Below are 22,030 nucleotides of genomic sequence, written 5' to 3'. Positions count from 1 at the left end.
TGTGATCCACAGTCAAAGGGTAGTCAATAAAGCAGAAATAGATGTTTTTTTGGAACTCTCTTGCTTTATCAATGATCTAATGGGTGTTGGCAATTTGATCTCTAGTTCCTCTGCCTTTTCTAAATCCAGCTTGAACATCTGGAAGTTCATGGTTCACATACTGTAGAAGCCTGGCTTGGAGAATTTTGAGCATTACTTTGCTAGCGTGTGAGATGAGTGCAATTGTGCGGTAGTTTGAACACTCTTTGGCTTTCCTTTCTTTGGGATTGGAATGAAAACTGACCTTTTCCAGTTTGATTGATTCTTATTAATACCTTAATATTAATATTGATTTTTATTAATACCTTTCTCCTTGAGGCACCTTCACGACACAAAATTCAGGCTCAAAAGTCATTTGTAAAATCAAAATGACATTAGGCAGAACTCTGCCTCATCAGGAACTTTATGTTTTTGTCAAGACATATCTTGGCCAGTAGAATGAAACCGCAGATCTGTCTGTTTAGGGAAAAAAATCCCCATTTTCCCCTTTGGCTGAGTCCATCTCATTGTCTGATCCACCAACCAAGTGACAGTTACTCTCTCCCAGAAAAAGCCTGACTTATTTTTGATTCAAATAAAAGTATGAATACAGCCATCCCACTTGTGCCTCAAGAACACTTCAGGAAGTTCCCTCCATCTCACTTTCTAGCAGAAACTTTGTCCTCCAGGTAAACACTGGAGACAGGAAAGGGCACCTGCCCGGGTGGCTGCAGGACATCCTGAGGGAGGATGCTCAGAGGAATCAGGGCACGCCTTTGTGGGGAGCCCTGGGGGGTGCCTGTGGCGCGTCTCGAGTTCCCAGGTGAGAGGCAGCCTCAGAGGCAAAGCGGAAGCTGGGTGGCGGGGGCGCCGGCTCATGGACGCGCAGCACGCGTCAGTTCAGGCGCTGGGTGGGGGGCACATGCGGCTGCCGTGGAAGTCAGTTCCCCCGAGACCACGGCACCTGCGCATCCCCCGAGCATCTCCGCACCGCGGGGCGTGCAGCCCCTGCTGAACCAAGGGCTTCACCCTCTGGTCACCCCCAGGAGCAGCCGCACCATGTGGCTTCACCCAGAGACCGTGCTGCCAGGTCATAGCACCTGCTGTGGCTGCCTCCCTCCTCCTGGACTCCAACACAGCTCGTGCCCTTCTGTCTCCACAGAGACCACCCCCGCTGGGGAGCCTCCAACACAGCGCTGGCCAGATGGCTGCCCCCCGCCTACGAGGATGGCATCAGTGAGCCCCGAGGCTGGAACCCCCACTTCCTGTACAAGGGCTTTCCCCTGCCCCCGGTCAGTGCTGGCAGAACAGGGCTGCACGGAGTCTCGGAACTTGGCAAACCTTCCCTCCCCTGGGGGGCCCAGTCTCTGATGAGACCCTGCTCCGCAGGTCAGGCCCCAGCGGGTGCCCCTGTTCTGGGCGGGGTTGGGGGGGTGGCTACTTACCATATAGCCCAGAAACTGTGGTTCTGACTAGCCAGTGAGCAGACGGACCAACGCAGAGTCAAGTTACAAGTAGAGAAGTAGCCACGTTCAAAGACGCTTCTAATTGATGAATTCACTCATTTAGGCAAAGATGGCAATTTCTATCTACTCCCAGAGGCAAATCATTTGTCAAATAAACTCACACCTAATCTGCTGGTCCCTTGGGTCCAAAAATGGATCGCGGGTCCCCAGCCTGACTGATCGCTTCAGCGAATAAAGCCCTGGATGGCTTCCACGGCCTTGGCTCATGGGCCCCCACGCCAGCAAGGCTGCGTCTCTGTGCCTTTGCTCCAAAGTCGCATCTCCCGTGAGTCAGGGAAGGGTCTCGGGTTTTAAGGACCCATGTGGTTAGATCAGATCCCCCTGGAATCTAGGCTCACCCCCATCTCCAGGTCCTTACAGTCACCAAACCTGCTAAGTCCCTGTAGCCATGTGATGTTGCCACGGGCTCCGGGGATGCAGGCGTGGACATCTCTGGGGGCCATCACCCTGGTACCAGTCCACCCTCTGACCCCAGAAATATCAGACCCAATCCATGTGCAAAACCCACCTACCCCATTCCAAGGCCCCCATTGTCTCAGCCATCACAGCATCAGAATCTCAAGTCTGATCTAACTCTCATCGTTTTCAGAGTCCCAAATCTCATCCTCTGAGTAATCTGAATCAGGGCTGGGGAAGCTCTGGGTGCAGCCCCTCGTGGGGCAAAGCCTCCATCCTTTGGGGCCAGTGAAACCAGAAAGCAAGTCTGCCCCCAAATGCAGTAGTGGGACAAGCATAGGACGGCAGGTGTACACGCACGGGGTCACAAACAGAGAAGCGGAAAAAAGAAGCCGCCGACACCAAACGGGTCTGAGCTCGGGCCAGGCAAACTCCACGGGCTTCAACACCGGGGAGCAGCCCTCTCCCTCACCCCCGGGCACCAGGCACCCACTCTCAGCCATGGACTATCTGGAGCTAATCCCTGGAGGATTCAGTTTAATCACACCACTCCCGGAAGATGGACATTTTGTATTTATTTACAAATGAAGAAACCAGTTCAGTTCAGTCGCTCAGTCATGTCTGACTCTTTGTGACCCCATGAATCGCAGCACGCCAGGCCTCCCTGTCCATCACCAACTCCCGGAGTTTACTCAAACTCATGCCCATTGAGTCAGTGATGCCATCCAGCCATCTCATCCTCTGTCGTCCCCTTCTCCTCCTGCCCTGTTGGCCCCAAATCAGCACAGAGCAATGAATCTCGAGGAGGACAGTCGGGGGTCTCCAGGGATCCCATCTTCCCCCAGGAGCTCCCGGGCCCTAAGCGTGGCATGGAGCCCCTGAAACGCAGGCTCGCCTCTCGGCCCCTCACTGCCAGGCGTCGGCTCCCCGCGCCTGCGGGCAGGCGGCTCCTGCACGTGACGGCTGGTCTGCCCCTCCAGGTCCGGGAGGTGACCAGACGCATCATACACGCCTCCAATGAGGCTGTGACGGGGGACGACCGGTACTCTGACCTCCTGACGGCGTGGGGCCAGTACATCGACCACGACATCGCCTTCACACCACAGAGCGCAGCCCCCTCTGCCCCCTGGGTGGGGGCCGACTGCCAGCTGACCTGCGAGCCCCGAAGCCCGTGCTTTCCCATACAGGTAGGATTTCTGAACGTCCCTCGCTGTATTATGAAACTAACAGATACCACTTTGAAGTGTCAAACACGGGTCACTCTTTGTCCTGTTCCCGGGGCGGGGGGTGAGGGGTGTTACAGCTGTGAGGAATTTCCTGTATTTTCTGCCAGAAACTATCTCCACATGTGGGTATGAAATTATCTGCATGGGCGTTTCCTGGTGGTCCAGGGGCTAGAAGCCAGTTCAATCCCTGCTGGGGGGACTGACACCCCACAGGGCCAAAAAAAAGGAATTAAAATGACCTGTGTGTTTATACTTTATTCGGTGGTTCAGTGGTAAAGGATCCGCCTGCCAATGCAGGAGACACAGGAGACGCAGGTTTGATCCCAGGAAGAGCCCCTGGAGGAGGAGATGGCAACCCACTCCAGTATTCTTGCCTGGAGAACCCCATGGACAGAGGAGCCTGGCGGGTGCAGTCCATGGGGTCACAAAGCGTCGGGCACGACTGAGCGCGCACACACACACCTTACGCACATCTGCTGTGTCCTACTGCGCGCATGATGTGAACCCAGCGTGAGCCGCTTACTAATAAACCTTACACGCGGCTCCACGTCATCAAATGGACAGAAACTGGGCTGTTAAATGACCCTCATCACCCAACTGTGTTCAAATTACAACTTATTTAACCAGTTCGCTTACTGGTGAGCACTGGGGTTGGTTGTTTCCAGCGTTGTCGCTATAGTCAGCTGTCACACGTAGCGAAGCAGAGAACAGCCCTGCCCTGAATCCTGGGCAGAATTCCTAACAGACCCCTGGGATTCAACCGCTAGCTTTCGGGCAGGAGCCTGGGAGCTTTTGACAGAGCTAGCAGAACCGTTCTCTGTTAATATTCTTCTGGTTTCCCTCTGCCTGCAAGGAAGGAGACGTACAGGTATGCTTTTTACTGTATTTCTCCTACAGTGACTTCTCCTAAGAAAGTATCTCCGAGGCTGGCAAGGGACATTTCCTACCCATGAGCAAAGACCTCACTCACATTTACTCCATAACCCTTAGCTGAGCAGCGATCCCCCACGCGGAGCCCTGAGCTAGGAAGGGGGCTGGAGAGATGCGGGGCCCCAGGAAGAGCTTCCTGATTGGGGGAGAGGCAAGGAGAGCCAGCAGACAGGGCGCCGCCAAGCCTCACACCCACACTGCCGGAATCCACAGGGGTGGCCCCCAGGCGGGGCAAAACCAGAGGGAAGTCTGGGGGAACGGGCACCTGCGCAGCTGCGTGTCAGTCCGATCCCCCTGACCTGGGGGAGGGCTGCGCGCGAGCCCGGGCGCCTAGCGCCTCTGGGGAGGGGCCCGGGACGCGCGCTAACCCGACTCCCGCTCCCCCAGCTGCCCGCGAACGCCGCGGGCCCCGCCTGTCTGCCGTTTTACCGCTCCACGGCCGCCTGCGGCACCGGGACCCAAGGCGCCTTGTTCGGCAACCTGTCTTCCGCCAACCCGCGCCAGCAGATGAACGGGCTGACCTCGTTCCTGGACGCGTCCACCGTGTACGGCAGCTCCGCGGCCTCGGAGCGGCGGCTGCGGAACTGGACGAGCGCCGAGGGGCTGCTGCGCGTCAACGCGCGCTACCGGGACGCGGGCCGCGCCTTCCTGCCCTTCGCGCCGCCGTCCGCGCCCCCCGCTTGCGCGCCCCAGCCCGGCGCGCCCGGAGCCCGCGCACCCTGCTTCCTGGCCGGCGACGGCCGCGCCAGCGAGGTCCCCGCCCTGGCGGCCCTGCACACACTGTGGCTGCGGGAGCACAACCGCCTGGCCACCGCGCTCAAGGCCCTCAACGCGCACTGGAGCGCGGACACCGCCTACCAGGAGGCGCGCAAGGTGGTGGGCGCGCTGCACCAGGTGCGCGCAGGGGCCTTGTGAGCTCCACCCCTGGGTGCGCGCGGGGCTGCGTGGGCCCCCGGAGCGAGATTTACACCCCCCCACTTCTGAAACACTGGGGCCCTGGCGCCCCCGTGGAAGCCCCGCATCCCTTGGGAGGACGATTATCCCTCTGGCGGTGATTGTTCTGCCAGAGACCGTGGCCGCCGCAGCCATAGTAACGCACTGCCCACCAGTGCTCCCCGGATGCCAAGACCATTCTAAGTGCTCAGGGGCGGGGGAGGGGTTTAACTCATTTAATCCTCATGGCACCCCTTTGAGGGGGATCCACCGATTACTGTGATTTACTTCGGAGACAATGGAGAAAATCAAAAGGAAAAACAATCTGTATGAGATTTGCAAATTAGCAAAAAGATTGATTATGATATATTTTTTTGATTATGATATTTTAAACCTCAAATCCGGAGAAGGCAATGGCACTCCACTCCAGTACTCTTGCCTAGAAAATCCCGTGGACGGAGGAGCCTGGAAGGCTGCAGTCCATGGGGTCGCTGAGGGTCGGACACCACTGAGCGACTTCACTTTCACTTTTCACTTTCAAGTACTGGAGAAGGAAATGGCAACCCACTCCAGTGTTCTTGCCTGGAGAATCCCAGGGACGGGGGAGCCTGGTGGGCTGCCGTCTCTGGGGTCCCACAGAGTTGGACACGACTGAAGCGACTTAGCAGTAGCAGCAGCAAACCTCAAATCAGAGGATAGTGAATGGAGTGTCACGTTGGCCATTCTCACTTGAGTGATGTTGGAAAAATTTCTTTCACCCGTCAGACACGTTTACTGAGTCCACTGGTCTCATGGGGCTGAGACAGGGCCTTGTTTTAAGTCGGTGGTGTCTGCTTGCGGGTCTCTGATGTGGGTGCTCCTGCAGCAGACCCTGGACAGCAGCCCTTTAACCCCTCCGCGACCCTGTAGATCTTGTGTTACAAAGGAGGAAGGTGGGTCTCGTCCAGATCCACACGGCGACCTCAACTTGGGATGGGCCTGCTCCTTGTCCGCCTTTGAGCCCCGGTAGCCCAGGCACTGAGGGCTCAGAGCAGAGGCCGCTGAGCCCTGCTGGGCCAGGCCTGGCCCGGAGGGCGTCTGGGGCTGTCTCTGACCCAACTCCACAAAGGCCGAGAACTCGGGAATGTATTTGGAACAGATACTGTTCCTATCTCCTGCTCCCCTGCCAGATGGCATGACCCCCAAAGACAACCCTGGGGGTGTGGCGGCCCCCAGGCTTGTGCAGGAAGGGAGCCCCTCCCCGTGGCCCGGGCTGGGACCCAGTGTCTGAGCTGGGTTCCCACCAGCTCTCCTTTGTCTGCAGATCATCACGCTGCGCGATTATGTCCCCAGAATCTTGGGCCCCGAGGCCTTTGGGCGGCACGTGGGCCCCTACAGGGGCTACGACCCCAGCGTGGACCCCACCGTGTCCAACGTGTTCTCCACGGCCGCCTTCCGCTTCGGCCATGCCACCATCCATCCGCTGGTGCAGCGGCTGGACGCCCGCTTCCAGGAGCACCTGGGGCCCCGCCTGCTGCTGAGGGACGCCTTCTTCCGGCCCTGGCGGCTCCTCGAGGAAGGTGGGCACCCCTGGCCCACCCTGGAGAAGAGGAGCCGGGTGGCATCCTGCCTGCTGGCTGGATGCTCTTGAGAGAAGCAGCACAGCCAAAGCGTTTTTTAAACGACAAGCCCGGTTCATCAGACTCTCTCCCTGTCCTGGGTTTCCAGAACTCCCAGGCAGGGCCCTGGGCGCCCTTAGCCACCTGGGCTTCGTTCACTGGTCTGCACTTCAGACTCAGCGAGCGCTTCCTTCTGCTGTAATGTTGCTGTAGCTCAGAAACAGACACCGACGCCCTGCCCTGAGCCGCCACCCAGTCCCTTCCAACGCACATGGTGGTCGGGCTGTGGGGGTCCGGACGGGAGACTCCACCACCAGGCGGCACCCTAAGGGCCGGGAGACTTGGGGATCCCTGGGGGCGGTGGAGTTCCTGAGCTCATGAGAGATGTTTGTTCAGAAGCAGCCTAGTTCGCCATCGAGGCCTGGTTCTGTTTCCCGGACTCAGCTGAGGGCGCACCTTTCTTCTCTGCCTCCTCCAGGCGGGGTGGACCCCGTCATGCGGGGTCTGCTGGCGAGACCGGCCAAGCTGCAGGTGCAGGACCAGCTGCTGAACGAGGAGCTGACGGAGAGGCTCTTCGTGCTGTCGGACGCAGGGACCCTGGACCTGGCATCCATCAACCTGCAGCGGGGCCGGGACCACGGCCTGCCAGGTGGGCCTCCGCGTGCAGAGAGCCGAACCTGCGGCTTTGCCCGCATCCAGGAAGCGGCTTGTAAGGCACATCAGCTGTGAGACTGAAGGCCGTTCAGCTTTTCTCAGACCCTGAGCAGCCGATGTCCTGAGCCCCCGCCCGGGGAGGGGGCCCAGGTGTCCAGCAGGAGTGAGTCGGGGAAGCGAGGCTGTTTCCCGGACACACAGCAGCATGTCGGGCCCCAGGATGCAGTGTCCACCTCCCCCCGATCCTCTCTGACCATCCATGGGGCCAGTGGGCACTACCCCACTGCCTCCAGGCTGTCGCTGGTCCAGTCTCCCGGTTGCTGGGGAGAGTGAGGACCTTCTCGTCGGGCATAGACTCTGTGATAAAGACACCACAGCGCTGAGTGCCCGGGGAGGGAGACAGGTGAGGAGACAGGAGTCTGCCAGGCATCCGTGACAGACAGCAGGGATACCCGCTGCCCAGAATGCGTGTCCCAGAGCCGGTCCCAGCCGCGGTGCTGGGCCAAGACTGAGCCCTCCTGGGGGAACCGCCCAGGCCAGCAGCGAGCAGCAGGGCAGGACTCCCCGCTGGTCTGTGGACAGGCTGCGAGAGCCCCCACCGCCCAGGCTAGAACCGTCCAGCGCCAGGTTTGCTGGGCATGGGGCCTCCAGGGGCCACTGTGACTGGGACCCTGTGGCCACAGCCCCAGCTGGCGGGCGGGCGGGGGCATCCGGACCCCGGGGACAGGCAGTCTTGGCCCTCTCCCCCAGGGTACAATGAGTGGCGGCAGTTCTGTGGCTTGTCCAGACTGGAGACCCGGGCCGACCTGGGCGCGGCCACCGCCAATGGGAGCATGGCCGACAGAATCCTGGACCTGTACGGGCATCCCGACAACATCGACGTGTGGCTGGGTGGCCTGGCGGAGACCTTCCTCCCAGGGGCGAGGACTGGTCCGCTGTTCGCCTGCCTCGTGGGAAAGCAGATGAAGGCCCTGAGGGATGGCGACCGGTAGGGGCCCCAATCAGCTCCCTCTGAGGGGCTAGGGTGGGCGGTGCAGAGGGCTCTCCTCAAAAGGTGGGGTTTCATGTGACGGGGAGAGGGGAGCTCTCTGGGGCTTAGGTCCACTCTGGGCTCTGATGGCTCTGCAGCGTCTGGCGAGGAAGGGAGCCTGTCTGCAGCACTGGAATTGCCCTGCGATCCGTCCATCGGGCCGGAGGAGGGCCCCGGGGAAGGGCCTCCAGGGTAGGCCCTCCTGAAGCTAGAGCCCCTCCTGAGGCTGGAGCCCCTCCTGAGGCTGGAACCCCCCCCCCCTGAAGCTGGAGCCTTTCCTGAGGCTGGAGCCCCTCCTGAGGCTGCAGGCCCTCCTGAGGCCGGAGCCCCTCCAGAGGCTGGAGCCCCCTCCTGAGGCTAGAGCCCCTCCTGAGGCCGGAGCCCCTCCTGAGGCTGAAGCCTCTCCTGAGGCTGGAGCCCCTCCTGATGCTGCAGGCCCTCCTGAGGCCGGAGCCCCTCCAGAGGCTGGAGCCGCCTCCTGAGGCCGGAGCCCCTCCTGAGGCCGCAGGCCCTCCTGAGGCCGGAGCCCCTCCTGAGGCTGCAGCCCGTCCTGAGGGTGCAGCCCCTCCTGAGGCTGGAGCCCCCTCAGAGCTGGAGCCCCTCCTGAGGCCGCAGGCTCTCCTGAGGCTGGGGCCCCTCCTGAGGCTGCAGCCCCTCCTGAGGCTGCAGGCCCCTCCTGAGGCTGCAGGCCCTCCTGAGGCCGCAGGCCCTCCTGAGGCTGTGGCCCCTCTGCATCACTGTCAATCACCTGGTGGGGGCAGCCCTGCTCCCGAGACCCCAGACGGCCCGGCGCGGTGTCCCGCGGTGGGGGCAGTGTGGGCACCGGGGTGGGCAGGCGTGGTCGCAGGCCCGGCCTGGGCTCTCACAGGAATATCCTCATGCATGTCCCCTCAGGTTCTGGTGGGAGCACCGCGCGGTGTTCACGGAGGCCCAGCGGCGCGAGCTGGGCCGGCACTCGCTGTCCCGCGTCATCTGCGACAACACGGGCCTCACCCGCGTGCCCCGCGACGCCTTCCGGGTGGGGCAGTGGCCCCAGGACTTCGAGTCATGTGACCGCATCCCGGGCATGGACCTGCGCGCCTGGCGGGAGGCCCCTCCTCCAGGTACCCGAACCGCGAGCTTCTCTTTGAGGGTCAAGGTCGGGATCTGGGGGCGGAAGCCCCGTGTTTTGGAGGGGAGGGGAGGGGAGGATTGTCTGGGGGCGTCCGCCTGCTCAGCTGCTCCCTGGGCTACAGCCTGTGCCTGCCCAGGAGGCACTGCGACTCCCAGGCTCAGGAGGGTGGTCAGATGGCTGAGACCTGTCCCCGCCATGTGCGGTGTGGACTGTGGTCGCCTCTGATTAATGGGATTCCAGGGAATGGGCGGGAAGCCTGGGCAAGGCTGATAGGAGGGGAGGAGTTAGAGGCCTGACCGGGGCAGGGGGCAGCGGGAGGGCCAGAGCTGGAGCTGCGTCCTGCCTGGAGGGAGGAGACTGGGGACCTGACCCTCCTGGGAGGCTGGGGGGTGCAGCTGCAGAGGAGGGACTGGAAGGCCTGCTGCGCTGACTGTGGTCCTCGGCCGACCTCGCCCAGACGACGCCTGTGGCTTCCCGGACCAAAGTGGAGAACGGGGGCTTCCTGCTCTGCGACGAGTCTGGGCGGCGGGTGCTGGTGTTCTCCTGTCATCACGGATTCCAACTCCAAGGGCCCGAGCAGGTCACCTGCACCCGACACGGCTGGGACTCCCAGCCCCCGGTCTGTCGAGGTCAGTGGCTCAACGGGTGTGTCTCTGCAAGACTCGACCCCGCGTCTGCATTTTTCAAATTAAGGATAACTTGTATAATATTATAATGTAACATAATATACTGTTCATACTGTTCATGGGGTTCTCAAAGCAGGAATACTGAAGTGGTTTGCCATTCCCTTCTCCAGTGGACCACGTTTTGTCAGAACTCTCCACCAAGACCTGTCCGTCTTGGGTGGCCCTACACGGCATGGCTCACAGTTTCATTGAGTTAGACAAGGCTGTGGTCCACGTGATTAGATTGGTTAGTTTTCTGTGATTGTGGTTTTCAGTCTGTCTGCCGTCTGATGGAGAAGGATAAGAGGCTTATGGAAGCTTCCTGATGGGAGAGCCAGGTTGGTAGGTGACCGATATGCTACTGGAGATGTGGAGAAATAATTCCAGAAAGAATGAAGAGATGGAGCCAAAGCAAAAATAACACCCAGTTGTGGATGTGACTGGTGATGGAAGCAAGGTCCGATGCTGTAAAGAGCAATATTGCATAGGAACCTGAAATGTCAGGTCCATGAATCAAGGCAAATTCGAAGTGATCAAACAGGAGATGGCAAGAGTGAATGTCAATATTCTAGGAATCAGCGAACTAAAATGGACTGGAATGGGTGAATTTAACTCAGATGACCATTATATCTACTACTGTGGGCAGGAATCCCTTAGAAGAAATGTAGTAGCCATCATGGTCAACAAGAGTCCAAAATGCAGTATTTGGATGCAATCTCAAAAATGACAGAATAATCTCTGTTCATTTCCAAGGCAAACCATTCAACATCATGGTGATCCAAGCCTATGCCCCAACCAGTAATGCTGAAGAAGCTGAAGTAGAATGGTTCTATGAAGACCTATAAGACCTTTTAGAACTAACACCCAAAAAAGATGTCTTCTTCATTATAGGGGCCTGGGATGCAAAAGTGGGAAGTCAAGAGATACCTGGAGTAACAGGCAAACTTGGCCTTGGAGTGCAGAATTAAGCAGGGCAAAGGCTAACAGAGTTTTGCCAAGAGAACGCACTGGTCATAGCAAACACCCTCTTCCAACAACACAAGAGAAGACTCTACACATGGACATCACCAGATGGTCAATAGTGAAATCAGATTGATTCTATTCTTTGCAGCCAAAGATGGAGAAGCTCTATACAGTCAGCAAAAACAAGACCAGGAGCTAACTGGGGCTTAGATCATGAACTCCTTATTGCCAAATTCAGACTTAAATTGAAGAAAGTAGGGAAAACCACTAGACCATTCAGGTATGACCTAAATCAAATCCCTTATGATTATACAGTGGAAGTCAGAAATAGATTTAAGGGACTAGATCTGATAGACAGAGTGCCTGAAGAACTATGGACGGAGGTTCAAACATTGTACAGGAGACAAGGAGCAAGACCATCCCCACGGAAAAGAAATGCAAAAAAGCAAAATGGCTGTCTGAGGAGGCCTTACAAATAACTGTGAAAAGAAGAGAAGTGAAAGCAAAAAAGAAAAGGAAAGATATACCCATTTGACTGCAGAGTTCCTTCTTATCTGATGGGAGATAAGAAAGCCTTCCTCAGGGAACAGTGCAAAGAAATACAGGAAAACAATAGAATGGGAAAGGCTAGAGATCTCTTCAAGAAAATTAGAGATACCAAGGCAACATTTCATGCAAAGATGGGCTCGATAAAGGACAGAAATGGTATGGACCTAACAGAAGCAGAAGATATTAAAAAGAGGTGGCAGGAATACACAGAAGAACTGTACAAAAAAGATCTTCACAACCCAGATAATCATGATGGAGTGATCATTCACCTAGAGTCAGACATCCTGGAATGTGAAGTCAAGTGGGCCTTAGAAAGCATCACACGAACAAAGCTAGTGGAGGTGATGGAATTCCAGTTGAGCTATTCCAAATACTGAAAGATGATGCTGTGAAAGTGCTGCAGTCAAGATGCCAGCAAATTTGGAAAACTCAGCAGTGGCCACAGGACTGGAAAATGTTGGTTTTCATTCCAATCCCAAGAAAGGCAATGCCAAAGAATGCTCAAACTACTGCACAATTGCACTTATCTCACAGGCTAGTAAAGTAATGCTCAAAATTCTCCAAGCCAGGCTTCAGCAGCACGTGAACCGTGAACTTCAAGATGTTCAAGCTGGTTTTAGAAAAGGCAGAGGAACCAGAGATCAAATTGCCAACATCTGCTGGATCATCGAAAAAACAACAGAGTTCCAGAAAAACATTTATTTCTGCTTTACTGACTACGCCAAAGCCTTTGACTGTGTGGATCACAATAAACTGTGGAAAATTCTGAAAGAGATGTGAATACCAAACCATCTGACCTGCCTCTTGAAAAACCTGTATGTAGGTCAGGAAGCAACAGTTAGAACTGGACATGGAACAACAGACTGGTTCCAAATAGGAAAAGGAGTACATCAAGGCTGTATATTGTCACCTGCTTATTTAACTTATATGCAGAGTACATCATGAGAAACGCTGGCCTGGATGAAGCACAAGCTGGAATTAAGATTGCCGGGAGAAATATCAATAACTTCAGATATGCAGATGACACCACCCTTATGGCAGAAAGTGAAGAGGAACTAAAAAGCCTCTTGATGAAAGTGAAAGAGGAGAGTGAGTTTAAGCCAATAAGTTGGCTTAAAACTAAACATTCAGAAAACTAAGATCACGGCATCCGGTCCCATCACTTCATGGGAAATAGATGGAGAAACAGTGGAAACAGTAGTTGACTTTATTTTTTGGGCTCCAAAATCACTGCAGATGGTGACTGCAGCCATGAAATTAAAAGACGCTTACTCCTTGGAAGGAAAGTTATGACCAACCTAGATAGCATATTAAAAAGCAAAGACGTTACTTTGCCAACAAAGGTCCATGTAGTCAAGGCTATGGTTTTTCCAGTAGTCATGTAGGGATGTGAGAGTTGGACTATAAAGAAAGTTGAGTGTCGAAGAATTGATGTTTTTGAACTGTGGTGTTGGAGAAGACTCTTGAGAGTCCCTTGGACTGCAAGGAGATCCAACAAGTTCATCCTAAAGGAAATCAGTCTTGAATATTCATTGGAAGGACTGATGTTGAAGCTGAAACTCCAATCCTTTGGCCACCTGATGTGAAGAGGTGACTTATTTGAAAAGACCCTGATTCTGGGAAAGATTGAGGGCAGGAGGAGGAGATGACAGAGGATGACATGGTTGGATGGCATCACTGACTCAATGGACAAGCTGAGTTTGAGTAAATCCGGCAGTTTGTGATGGACAGGGAAGCCTGGTGCGGTGCGGTCCATGGGGTCACAAACAGTCTTACACGACTGAGCAACTGAACTGAACTGAACATAATATAAATTATGTAATATAATTTGTGTGCATGGATGCGTGCTAAGCCACTCCAGTCGTGTCTGACCCTTTGTGACTCCATGGACTGTAGCCCTCCCGTCTCCTCTGTCCATGGGATTCTCCAGGCAAGAACACTGGAGCGGGTTGCCACGGCCTCCTCCAGGGGATCTTCCTGACCCAGGGGTTGGAACCTGTGTCTCTTGCGTGTCTGCATTGGCAGGCGGGTTCTTTACCACTAGCACCAACCCATTATAACTTGTATAATGTAACATATAATATTATAATGTAAAATAAGTTACATAATATTGTACAGCAGCTATACTTCAACTTAAGAAAAGAACTAAAAGGAAACCCCCAATGCATACACACATAACCCCCCTCCCCCAGAAGTGCCTGTGGGCATCACTGCCTTCCAGGGACTGTTTGCCTGGATAAAGGATGCCCTCCCAGTGGCCCCCATCCCTAAGTCATCTTTCTAGAAAGGGAAGCCCCAGGAGCCACCTCACAGTTGCTGACAGGTGAATGACCGGCGAAGGACAGAGCCGGCAGCAGAGGCTGGAACCCCAGGGAGGCTCGTGGGACGGAGCTGGCAGAGCCATTCCTGCAGTGAAGCAGAAGTGTTTCCATGGAGGCATCACAGATGCAGAGTCCCCACTGGAGGTCGCCATTTCCCGGCGAGACCTCAGTCTCCTGCCTGTGGGGGCCCAGCATTCCTGCTCCTGGAGGCACCCAGAGCAGAGACCACAGAGCAGAAGCAGGACGCCTGCGGGGCCGGGAGAAGCACCCCCACGTCAGCCGTGTTAGCAGGACCTCAGAGCGGTGGGAAGTGGACTCAGGCAAGAATCGGGCCGGTGTACAGGGAATCGAAGCAAGACCCAGGTTGCTCAGTTCTACGGTTTGGTCTGGGAAGAGGAAACCGTCCGGAGATGGAGCAGGGTCCTAGTTGATGGCCTGTGAAAGTACCTAATTCGACCAGAATGTGCCCTGAAAAACAGGGAAGATGGTAACTTTCCTGTTGTGTATAGGTCATCACAATACAAGATTTTCATTCCAATTCTGGGGACTCTAAAAGTGTTGTCCCAGAAGGGCCCCGGCCTCTAGACTCTGAGTCGTGGAGAGGGGACCTGGGGGAGGCGGGGGCTGCCGCAGGGAAGGTGCAGACGCTCCCTCCAGGTGCCAGAAGGACGACCAGGCAGCAAGATAGGGGCTCTGGGCGACGTCCAGGTTCAAGCTGCAGACGGACCGACGGCACAGGGAGCTGACTGGAAACCAAGGGGGTGAAGGCATTTCTGCCTCTTCACGCCTCTTCTGCCTCAGATCTGCCTCTTCAGATCTGCCCCGGAGGACGTGGGCACGGCCGGGACGGGCACCCCGTCAGGTGAGGGCTCAGCCATGGGCGGGCGAGGCCTCCTTCCTGTTTCCTTCAGAGCGTGGCTCCCCGGGAACCCAGCTGGGCCTAATGCGGCGACGTCTGGACGCATCTGATGCCACGTTAACCAGCTCTCTGTTAACCAGCTCTCCATCACTCCCGGGGTGGTGTGCGGTCATGCAATACGTGTGTGGGACATGTCGAATCTCTGGACGCCTGCCCCAGCCCAAGTCTCCTGGAATCGGCCCGAATAGAGGGCTAGTTATTTAGACACAGGAGCCTGAAGACTTAGCGTAGTCGTGGGTTCAGGTGGGAGACCACAGGGGCTGCACACGTTCCCCGTTTTGGGGGCTCAGCTCAAGCCTGGGGGGCAGGTCTCGGCTCCCGTTGCACACCCGACGTTTCCTCGGTGGTGGAGGCCCAGTGTGGACCGTCGGGCTGGACGCTGTAGCTCAGGGCGGGCTGACTCGGACGGCGCCAGTGTCTCCCAGGGAGGCCGAGTCTCCACGTCTGAGCAAGGCCCAGCGGCCTGCATGACCTGTGCCTCCAGGCCATGTCCCAGGGGCCCGTCCCAGGCCAACTGAGGGGTCACAGGCCTTGTGGCCACCATAGATGGGGTGGGAGAAGTGGTCAGGCCAGTGGGGCAGAAGGCGGCCACGGGCCGAGCTGAGTCCTGAGGGGCTGACGGGCACATGGCCTCGGGGGGGCTCAGGGGGTGTTGTCCTTCAAAGGGCAGGAGCCGGGAGGTGTGGCCCCGGCCTGGGGTGACATCCCCCTGCTCCGGACTAGAGACAGGACTGGGGATGGGCTGGCCTCCTGGGGAGGGGTGCGGAGGCTGGGCACTGACCGCCCATCGTGTGTGCAGACATCAATGAGTGTGAGGATGAAGTGGACCCCCCCTGCCACGCGTCTGCGCGGTGCAAGAATACCAAGGGCAGCTTCCAGTGTGAGTGCAGCGACCCCCACGTGCCCGGCGAGGACGGCAGGACCTGTGTGGGTGAGACCACGGCCTCTGTGCCCGCCGGGGGTGTCTGTGCCAGCCAGGGGGTGAGACCATGGCCTCTGTGCCCACCGGGGGTGTCTGTGCCAGCCAGGGGATGTCTGCCCGCTGGGGGGTGTCTGTGCCCACACTCGGGGTGAGACCATGGCCTCTGTGCCAGCCAGGGGTGTCTGTGCCTGCACTTGGGGTGAGACCACGGCCTCTATGCCCGCCGGGGATGTCTGTGCCAGCCAGGGGATGTCTGCCCGCCAGGGGGTATCTGTGCCCGCACTCGGGGTGAGACCACGGCCTCTGTGCCAGCCGGGGGTGTCTGTGCCCGCACTCGGGGTGAGACCACAGCCTCTGTGCCAGCCAGGGGTGTCTGTGCCCGCACTCGGGGTGAGACCACGGCCTCTATGCCCGCCGGGGATGTCTGTGCCAGCCAGGGATGTCTGCCCGCCAGGGGGTATCTGTGCCCGCACTCGGGGTGAGACCACGGCCTCTGTGCCAGCTGGGGGTGTCTGTGCCCGCACTCGGGGGGAGACCACGGCCTCTGTGCCAGCCGGGGGTGTCTGTGCCCCCACTCAGGGTGACTGCAGGTCATCGTGTGGCCTCGCTTTCCCCACACCCACATTCTCTGACGCTGGGTGGGATCAGGGCCGGCGGGTTTGTGCCTGAGACACAGGAGGCCGTGAACCCTGGGGGGAGCGGTGCAGACCCTGTTGCAGATGCTCAGTTTCAGCCCCCCCGAACTATCTCTGAGGGGGAAGCACGGGATTTGAGCCCCGTGTGCACAACAGAGAAGGTAAGCAGCTTGCTGGTGGTCACACAGCCTCACAGCTGTAGGTCTGGAACCTTAACTTGGCTTCCAGCTCCTGCACCAGCACCTGTTACCAGGGCAAGACATCTCAGTAAACTCCCACGGGAGGAGCAGAGCTCAGCCCCAAGAACAGCAGAGGCCAGCCGGGGACGGACGGCCAGCGGGACAGAGCTTGCTGGGCTCCCAGGGTTGGGGCACCCGGGCCGGGGCTGGGGTCGGGCGGGCAGGCTCACCGACAGGCTCCGCCCTTGTTCCAGACTCCGGGAGGCTCCCGCGGGCATCTGTGGTCTCGCTGGTGCTGGGTGCCATGCTCGTCTGCAGTCTGGCCGGTCTCACCTGGACGGTGGTTTGCAGGTGGTAAGTCCCCACTTCGCAGCGGCTCCCCACCTTGGGCCCGGCTGATCTGAAGCTGGTGGCGATCGCCGGCTGTCTCCATTGGCGCCCGTCTGTGTCTAGAGCCATTTGCTTCCTGACTTGCCTTTAGCCCCAAATACTGAGGGTGAGCAACCCTACACGGCAGAGGGTGTCCGCCGTCTGGATGGAGGCTCGGTGATACCGGATCGCTGGTCCGATTAAGCCATTGTGCTGAATGACGAAGGTTCTTGTTCTTACGAAGGTTTCTCAGAGAAGAGAGGTCTTTCCTGAGTAAAACCTTATTCTTCATTCCTCTCCCTTCCCTCAAGAGCAGACTTTCAGATCAGCCTGGGGCCAGCTCTCCCCTGCTGGCTGCAGGAGTCCTGCTTCTAAGACTTGGGTGCAGCACCCAGCCCATGTCCACACGTCACGCTGACCCTCTGCTCCCGGTGGCCTGTGCTGGGCGCCTGTCTTCCCGGGAGCTCAGCCTCCTGCACCCTGGTAGATGATACCCTGACTGCAGACCAGGAGTCTTAGGAGGGATGTGGTGTCAGGGAATGGCCCCTGTGTTTTCACAATCCCCTGGTCCTGAAAGCTTAGCTATTACCAGTTCTTAAAACCCTTGGATACCAAGAAATCAGTTAAGCAATAAAAATGGGACGGGCTTAGGCAAGCAGCCCCAGTCAGCTGGCTCTGTAGCCACCTCCTAAATGCTCCCACTGTGAAGCTGGTGTTACCATAGCGTAGCATCCGGGTGCAGTTTTGCGTTTGCAGAGCTTGCAGTCCAACGTCAGTCACCTTATTGTTATGAAGAATGCTGTGCCTCCCCCCATGACTCGGGAGAAATAGCTGTTCTCTTCAGTATAAATGAGCAGCTTCCTGAGGGCCTCTGGGAGGGAAGCGCCTGCCACACGTGACTGCAGACTCTGGAGCCTAGAGAAGCCCCTGCAGACACGACTTTGGTTTCCAGGTGTCTCTTACCTGAGCCACCTGTCAGCCCATGGGGGGAGGGAGACTGCTGGCAGAGAGGGGAGGGGCAGGAGTTCTTTATGGGACCACGTGGGCCTCTGAGTGAGCCCCCGAGTCCCCGCGGGGCCCTGGACACTGCATCCTCAGAGTTCTGAGGCAAGGAGCCTAAACCACAGCCCCTCCTCCCAGAGGCTCCTCTGAGCCCCTGCGCATCTGCACGCTGCAGGCCTGATGATTCCAGCCCGGTGGAAGGGAGGGGGCTGATGGGAGAGACAGGGAGACAGACAGGGAGACAGAGACAGAGAGACAACGGAGAGAGACAGAGAGAGAGATATAAAGACAGAGAGAGAGAGAGACAGAGAGGGACCACGGAGAGAGACAGAGACAGACAGACAACGGAGAGAGACAGAGACAGAGAGACAACGGAGAGAGACAGAGAGAGAGACATAAAGACAGAGAGAGACAGAGAGAGATAGACAGAGAGGGACCATGGAGAGAGACAGAGACACAAAGACAGAGAAAGAGACAGAGATAGAGAGACAACGGAGAGAGACAGAGAGAGAGACATAAAGACAGAGAGAGACAGAGAGAGATAGACAGAGAGGGACCACGGAGAGAGACAGAGAGACAGAGACAGAGAAAGAGACAGAGACAATGGAGAGAGACAGAGAGAGAGACATAAAGACAGAGAGACAGAGACAGAGAGAGATAGAAAGACAGAGGGACCACGGAGAGAGAGACAGAGACAATGGAGAGAGACAGAGGGAGACAGAGACACAAAGACAGAGAAAGAAACAGAGATAGAGAGACAACGGAGAGAGACAGAGAGAGAGACATAAAGACAGAGAGAGACGAGACACCAGAGACAGAGACACAGAGGAGGACAGAGAAAGAAACAAAGGCAGAGAGACGCGCAGAGAGAGACAGAGGCCGAGAGAGGCACCTCTTAGGACGCCTCTCAGGTGCTCTGGGGGCCTTGACCTTCATTCCGTGTTGATTCTCCCGCCCCAACCCCATTTATCCCTCCCCTACTATTTTAGATCTAAACCTGTACATTTTGGGGTAATGACTGTTAACATAATTTCAGCCAGAAATATACCAGTATTGACACGTTTCCACTGAAAGACGGATTCACAGAGAATGCCATCAAACCAACTGTCCGATCAGCTTTCTTCATGCAATAAAAACACCACTGTTTACATTGTTTATCTCGTTGAAATTATATTCACCAAGATAAATATTTTTCTGTGAAACTTTGGCACCAAAAGCTTGATTTGTGGTCAGTTGTCTGGGCACATCCATCTTGCTGATCAGTCTCCAGTCCTGAGAGCTTCTCTGCCTACTTACTCCTGTGGTCTGAACGTCTCAGGTCAACCCTTCCAGGGTGAATTTCATCCAGATCGCGTTTGCCAGTCAGTCATCAGTCAGACGACGGGAACGGTGGGGCGCACACCTCAGTTCCTCCCACATGCTCCTTGTTTCATCATCTGTCCCAAATTTAACTTCCCACCCTGAGTCTCAGGGCGTGAGGTGGAAGTTCTCAGAGTCTTCTTTGTTTAGGACAAGTCTTACCCTGTGCCTTAGGCAGCTGGCAGCTGCATTTTGCACTGTTTCTACTGGAATGCAATTGTAGCGGGAAAGAAGCATTAATTCGCATGCTTCCCACTTACCCTGGAGAAGCTGGGATGGGGACCTGGGCGGGGCAGCCTCTCCTGGGCCCAAGGGTTAGACTCCCCGAGGCAGTCTCCTCGGATGCTCCAGCAGGGCCCAGGCATCGGCCTCCAGCCGAGCTCCACGGAATTTCCAGTTTTGTTTTCTAAACCAAGATGTTGGCTTGAATCTAAAGCACGTCTCTGTGTCTGAGGAGCGAGCTGGTGCCGCTGGGAGTGGCCCTTGGAGGCTGCCCGGTGTGGGCCTCTCTAGGTGACAGCCACTGAGAGGGCACATTTATCCACAGGATGCTTGCCGACCCCACGTCCCCGCTGCTGCCTGTGGAGGGAGACGGAGAAGGACCATCCTGGCTGGGCCGTGGGAAGCCCCGGGACGTGTGCACTCCGCCGCGGGACGCTTCCGCGGGGCTAGCAGAGCAGGTGGGTTCACAGAGGGCCTTCCTGAGGTTTGTAGCCTCGTGGGTGTCTGTCAAGACCCAGGAAGTCATCGGAAGCACTGGCGCTGTGGGCGCATCAGCCTGGCCCTCCTGTGTTTCTATCTGACACCAGCTCCACCCCCAGGCACCTTCCCTCCGCCCCGTTCCTTCTCCTACGAACTGCATTCATGGGAGATGCTAATTTGTCAAAGTGTTAACCTCCTTTTTAAAATGTAGAGGCACATTGGAATCAGTGACCCGGAGGGAAAGGACTGGAGATACCTTTCATTTGTACGAAAGGCTTCCAGCCCAAGGGTCCCTCTCAGGCGTCAGCATCTACTGTCTCAAGTGCCGGCTGATGCTGCCGGGAGAGGAGCCAGAAGCTGAAAGAAAGCATCGACTTTTACAGTGCGCTTCTTAAGAAAAGGAAACAGTTAAAATTAGTGTGAAAGAATCGGTCTAAGCTTGCTTTTCACTACTTTTACTTTATAAGCATGAACAATCCCAGTGGTGTTCTATTTAAAAAGTCACTGCTATTCCCCGGGGCCTGCCTGGAACTCAGGGCTAGGTGGTGTTCAGAGATAAAACGATCCCATCCTTGGAGGCGGAGTGGAATCAGCCTTGGCACCTGCCTGCAAGCCTGGAACCAAGAATACTGACCCGCCACCCTGAGCGAGGAGGGGCCGCGAGGTGCCCACACAGGCCTTTGTAGCCACCCCCGGAGCAGCACCCTGGTGGGCCTTCACCAGCCTCCAGGGGCCAGCATGTGGCTTCCCGTTGGTCTGAAGCTCACCAGGGCTTCTCTCCCTAGGGCCCGGCCTGTGGATCCCAAGTCCTCCTCTGCAAGTAGGAGCCCCCCACCCCTGTGTGGGGCGTGTTTGCTGCTCGCGGGCCAGAGTCAGACAGCACTTACGTTCTCCTGGACTCTCGTGGGGTGGAGTGACCGGACACTTGCACGCTGCCCACTGCCTGCTCAGGACACGCTGACTGGGCCCGGGCGAATAAATCCCACCACCTTATGGTCGTCTGACTCTTTTTGTAAGCACACCGGAGGGGTCCCTTCTGGAGCTGGGGGTGGGGGGCGGGGGGGGGGTGGGCACCATGAGAATGTATGTACATATGACGCAAATTTATGTTTTGTACGGATGGGCCCCTCCTGGGGGCAGGGCATGAGAAGGTGTTTACAGTTTTGCATATTCATGACCCTTCCCCTCCACCGGAGGAACAATGGTCGCTTCCCTGCCCCACACGGGCCTCACTGTCTCTGCCTGGCATTCTGCTCCCTCTCCGGCGACCGCCCACCTCCACCTGGGTTTCCTCCCAGCCCCGCCCCTCCTCTGCTGATTCTTCGGATGCACTGCGAGCCCAGGGCACCTCGTCCGTCACCGCAAGCACCTGGACCCACGTCCCTCCTTCCTCCTGTCCTCCCGGGAGCGGGTAGCACCACGGCTGAGGCTGGGATAGGGTCAGGGAGTCGTCCAATCATCTGGGAACCTGCCGACGGACTTGGAGTCCAGGCCCCACTTCCCAGACCCGTCCCCACAGCTCCAGGCGTTCTCTGCCCCTCCCTGTCCCTCCCTCAGCTCAATCATCCTCAAAGGGAGCCCCGTGGCCTCGTGAGCGGTCCTGGGGGAGCGTCACCCCTGTTCACACAGGGAGCTGGTGATTCGGCGAGACTGGGCAGGGGGTGACAGCTGGGAGATGGTGCTAGGCTCTGCCCCAGAGAGGCCCCCCCACCCCCCTGGGTCCTTCCTTCCCCGTGACAAAGGGAGCCTCCTCCTGGTTAGAACCGGGCACAGAGAGGTGCCTGTGGCCTGTGCTTGCTGGCCTTTGAGGCCACAGGAAGGTGGGGATAGACAAGACGGTGCAGCTCAGCTCTGTGCCAGCAAGGAGGCAGGTGACTGGGAACCCGAAGGTCTGCTCTGCATGTTAAGGTGCTGCGCTGAGAAGCAGCTGTTACTCTTTGTAACCTGAAAATACAGCCTCCCTTAGGTCCTGGGCCAGCCTGCCCCGCGTTCCTAAGCTCTTACTGTTGATATAAGACCT

General features: G+C 57.2%; 1 protein-coding gene across 1 annotated transcript in view; it reads left to right on the top strand.

Moving 5' to 3' along the window:
- TPO (thyroid peroxidase) overlaps nucleotides 1–21,003 on the top strand; it is a 35,095-nt gene extending 14,092 nt beyond the window's left edge. Inside the window, 13 exon segments of the mRNA XM_024996376.2 lie at nucleotides 1,181–1,310; nucleotides 2,921–3,127; nucleotides 4,484–4,990; nucleotides 6,333–6,588; nucleotides 7,106–7,276; nucleotides 8,032–8,269; nucleotides 9,206–9,414; nucleotides 9,883–9,905; nucleotides 9,907–10,054; nucleotides 15,642–15,773; nucleotides 16,833–16,932; nucleotides 19,856–19,988; nucleotides 20,796–21,003. Coding sequence (XP_024852144.1) covers nucleotides 1,181–1,310; nucleotides 2,921–3,127; nucleotides 4,484–4,990; nucleotides 6,333–6,588; nucleotides 7,106–7,276; nucleotides 8,032–8,269; nucleotides 9,206–9,414; nucleotides 9,883–9,905; nucleotides 9,907–10,054; nucleotides 15,642–15,773; nucleotides 16,833–16,932; nucleotides 19,856–19,988; nucleotides 20,796–20,834 — 2,293 coding nt within the window. The 3' untranslated portion in view covers nucleotides 20,835–21,003.
- The last annotated feature ends 1,027 nt before the right edge of the window (nucleotides 21,004–22,030 follow it).

Source organism: Bos taurus, chromosome 8, assembly GCF_002263795.3.
Source record: "Bos taurus isolate L1 Dominette 01449 registration number 42190680 breed Hereford chromosome 8, ARS-UCD2.0, whole genome shotgun sequence".
Taxonomy (NCBI): Eukaryota; Metazoa; Chordata; class Mammalia; order Artiodactyla; family Bovidae; genus Bos; species Bos taurus.
Note: the sequence above shows the minus strand (reverse complement) of the source record. Positions and strands in the feature narration are given on the sequence as shown.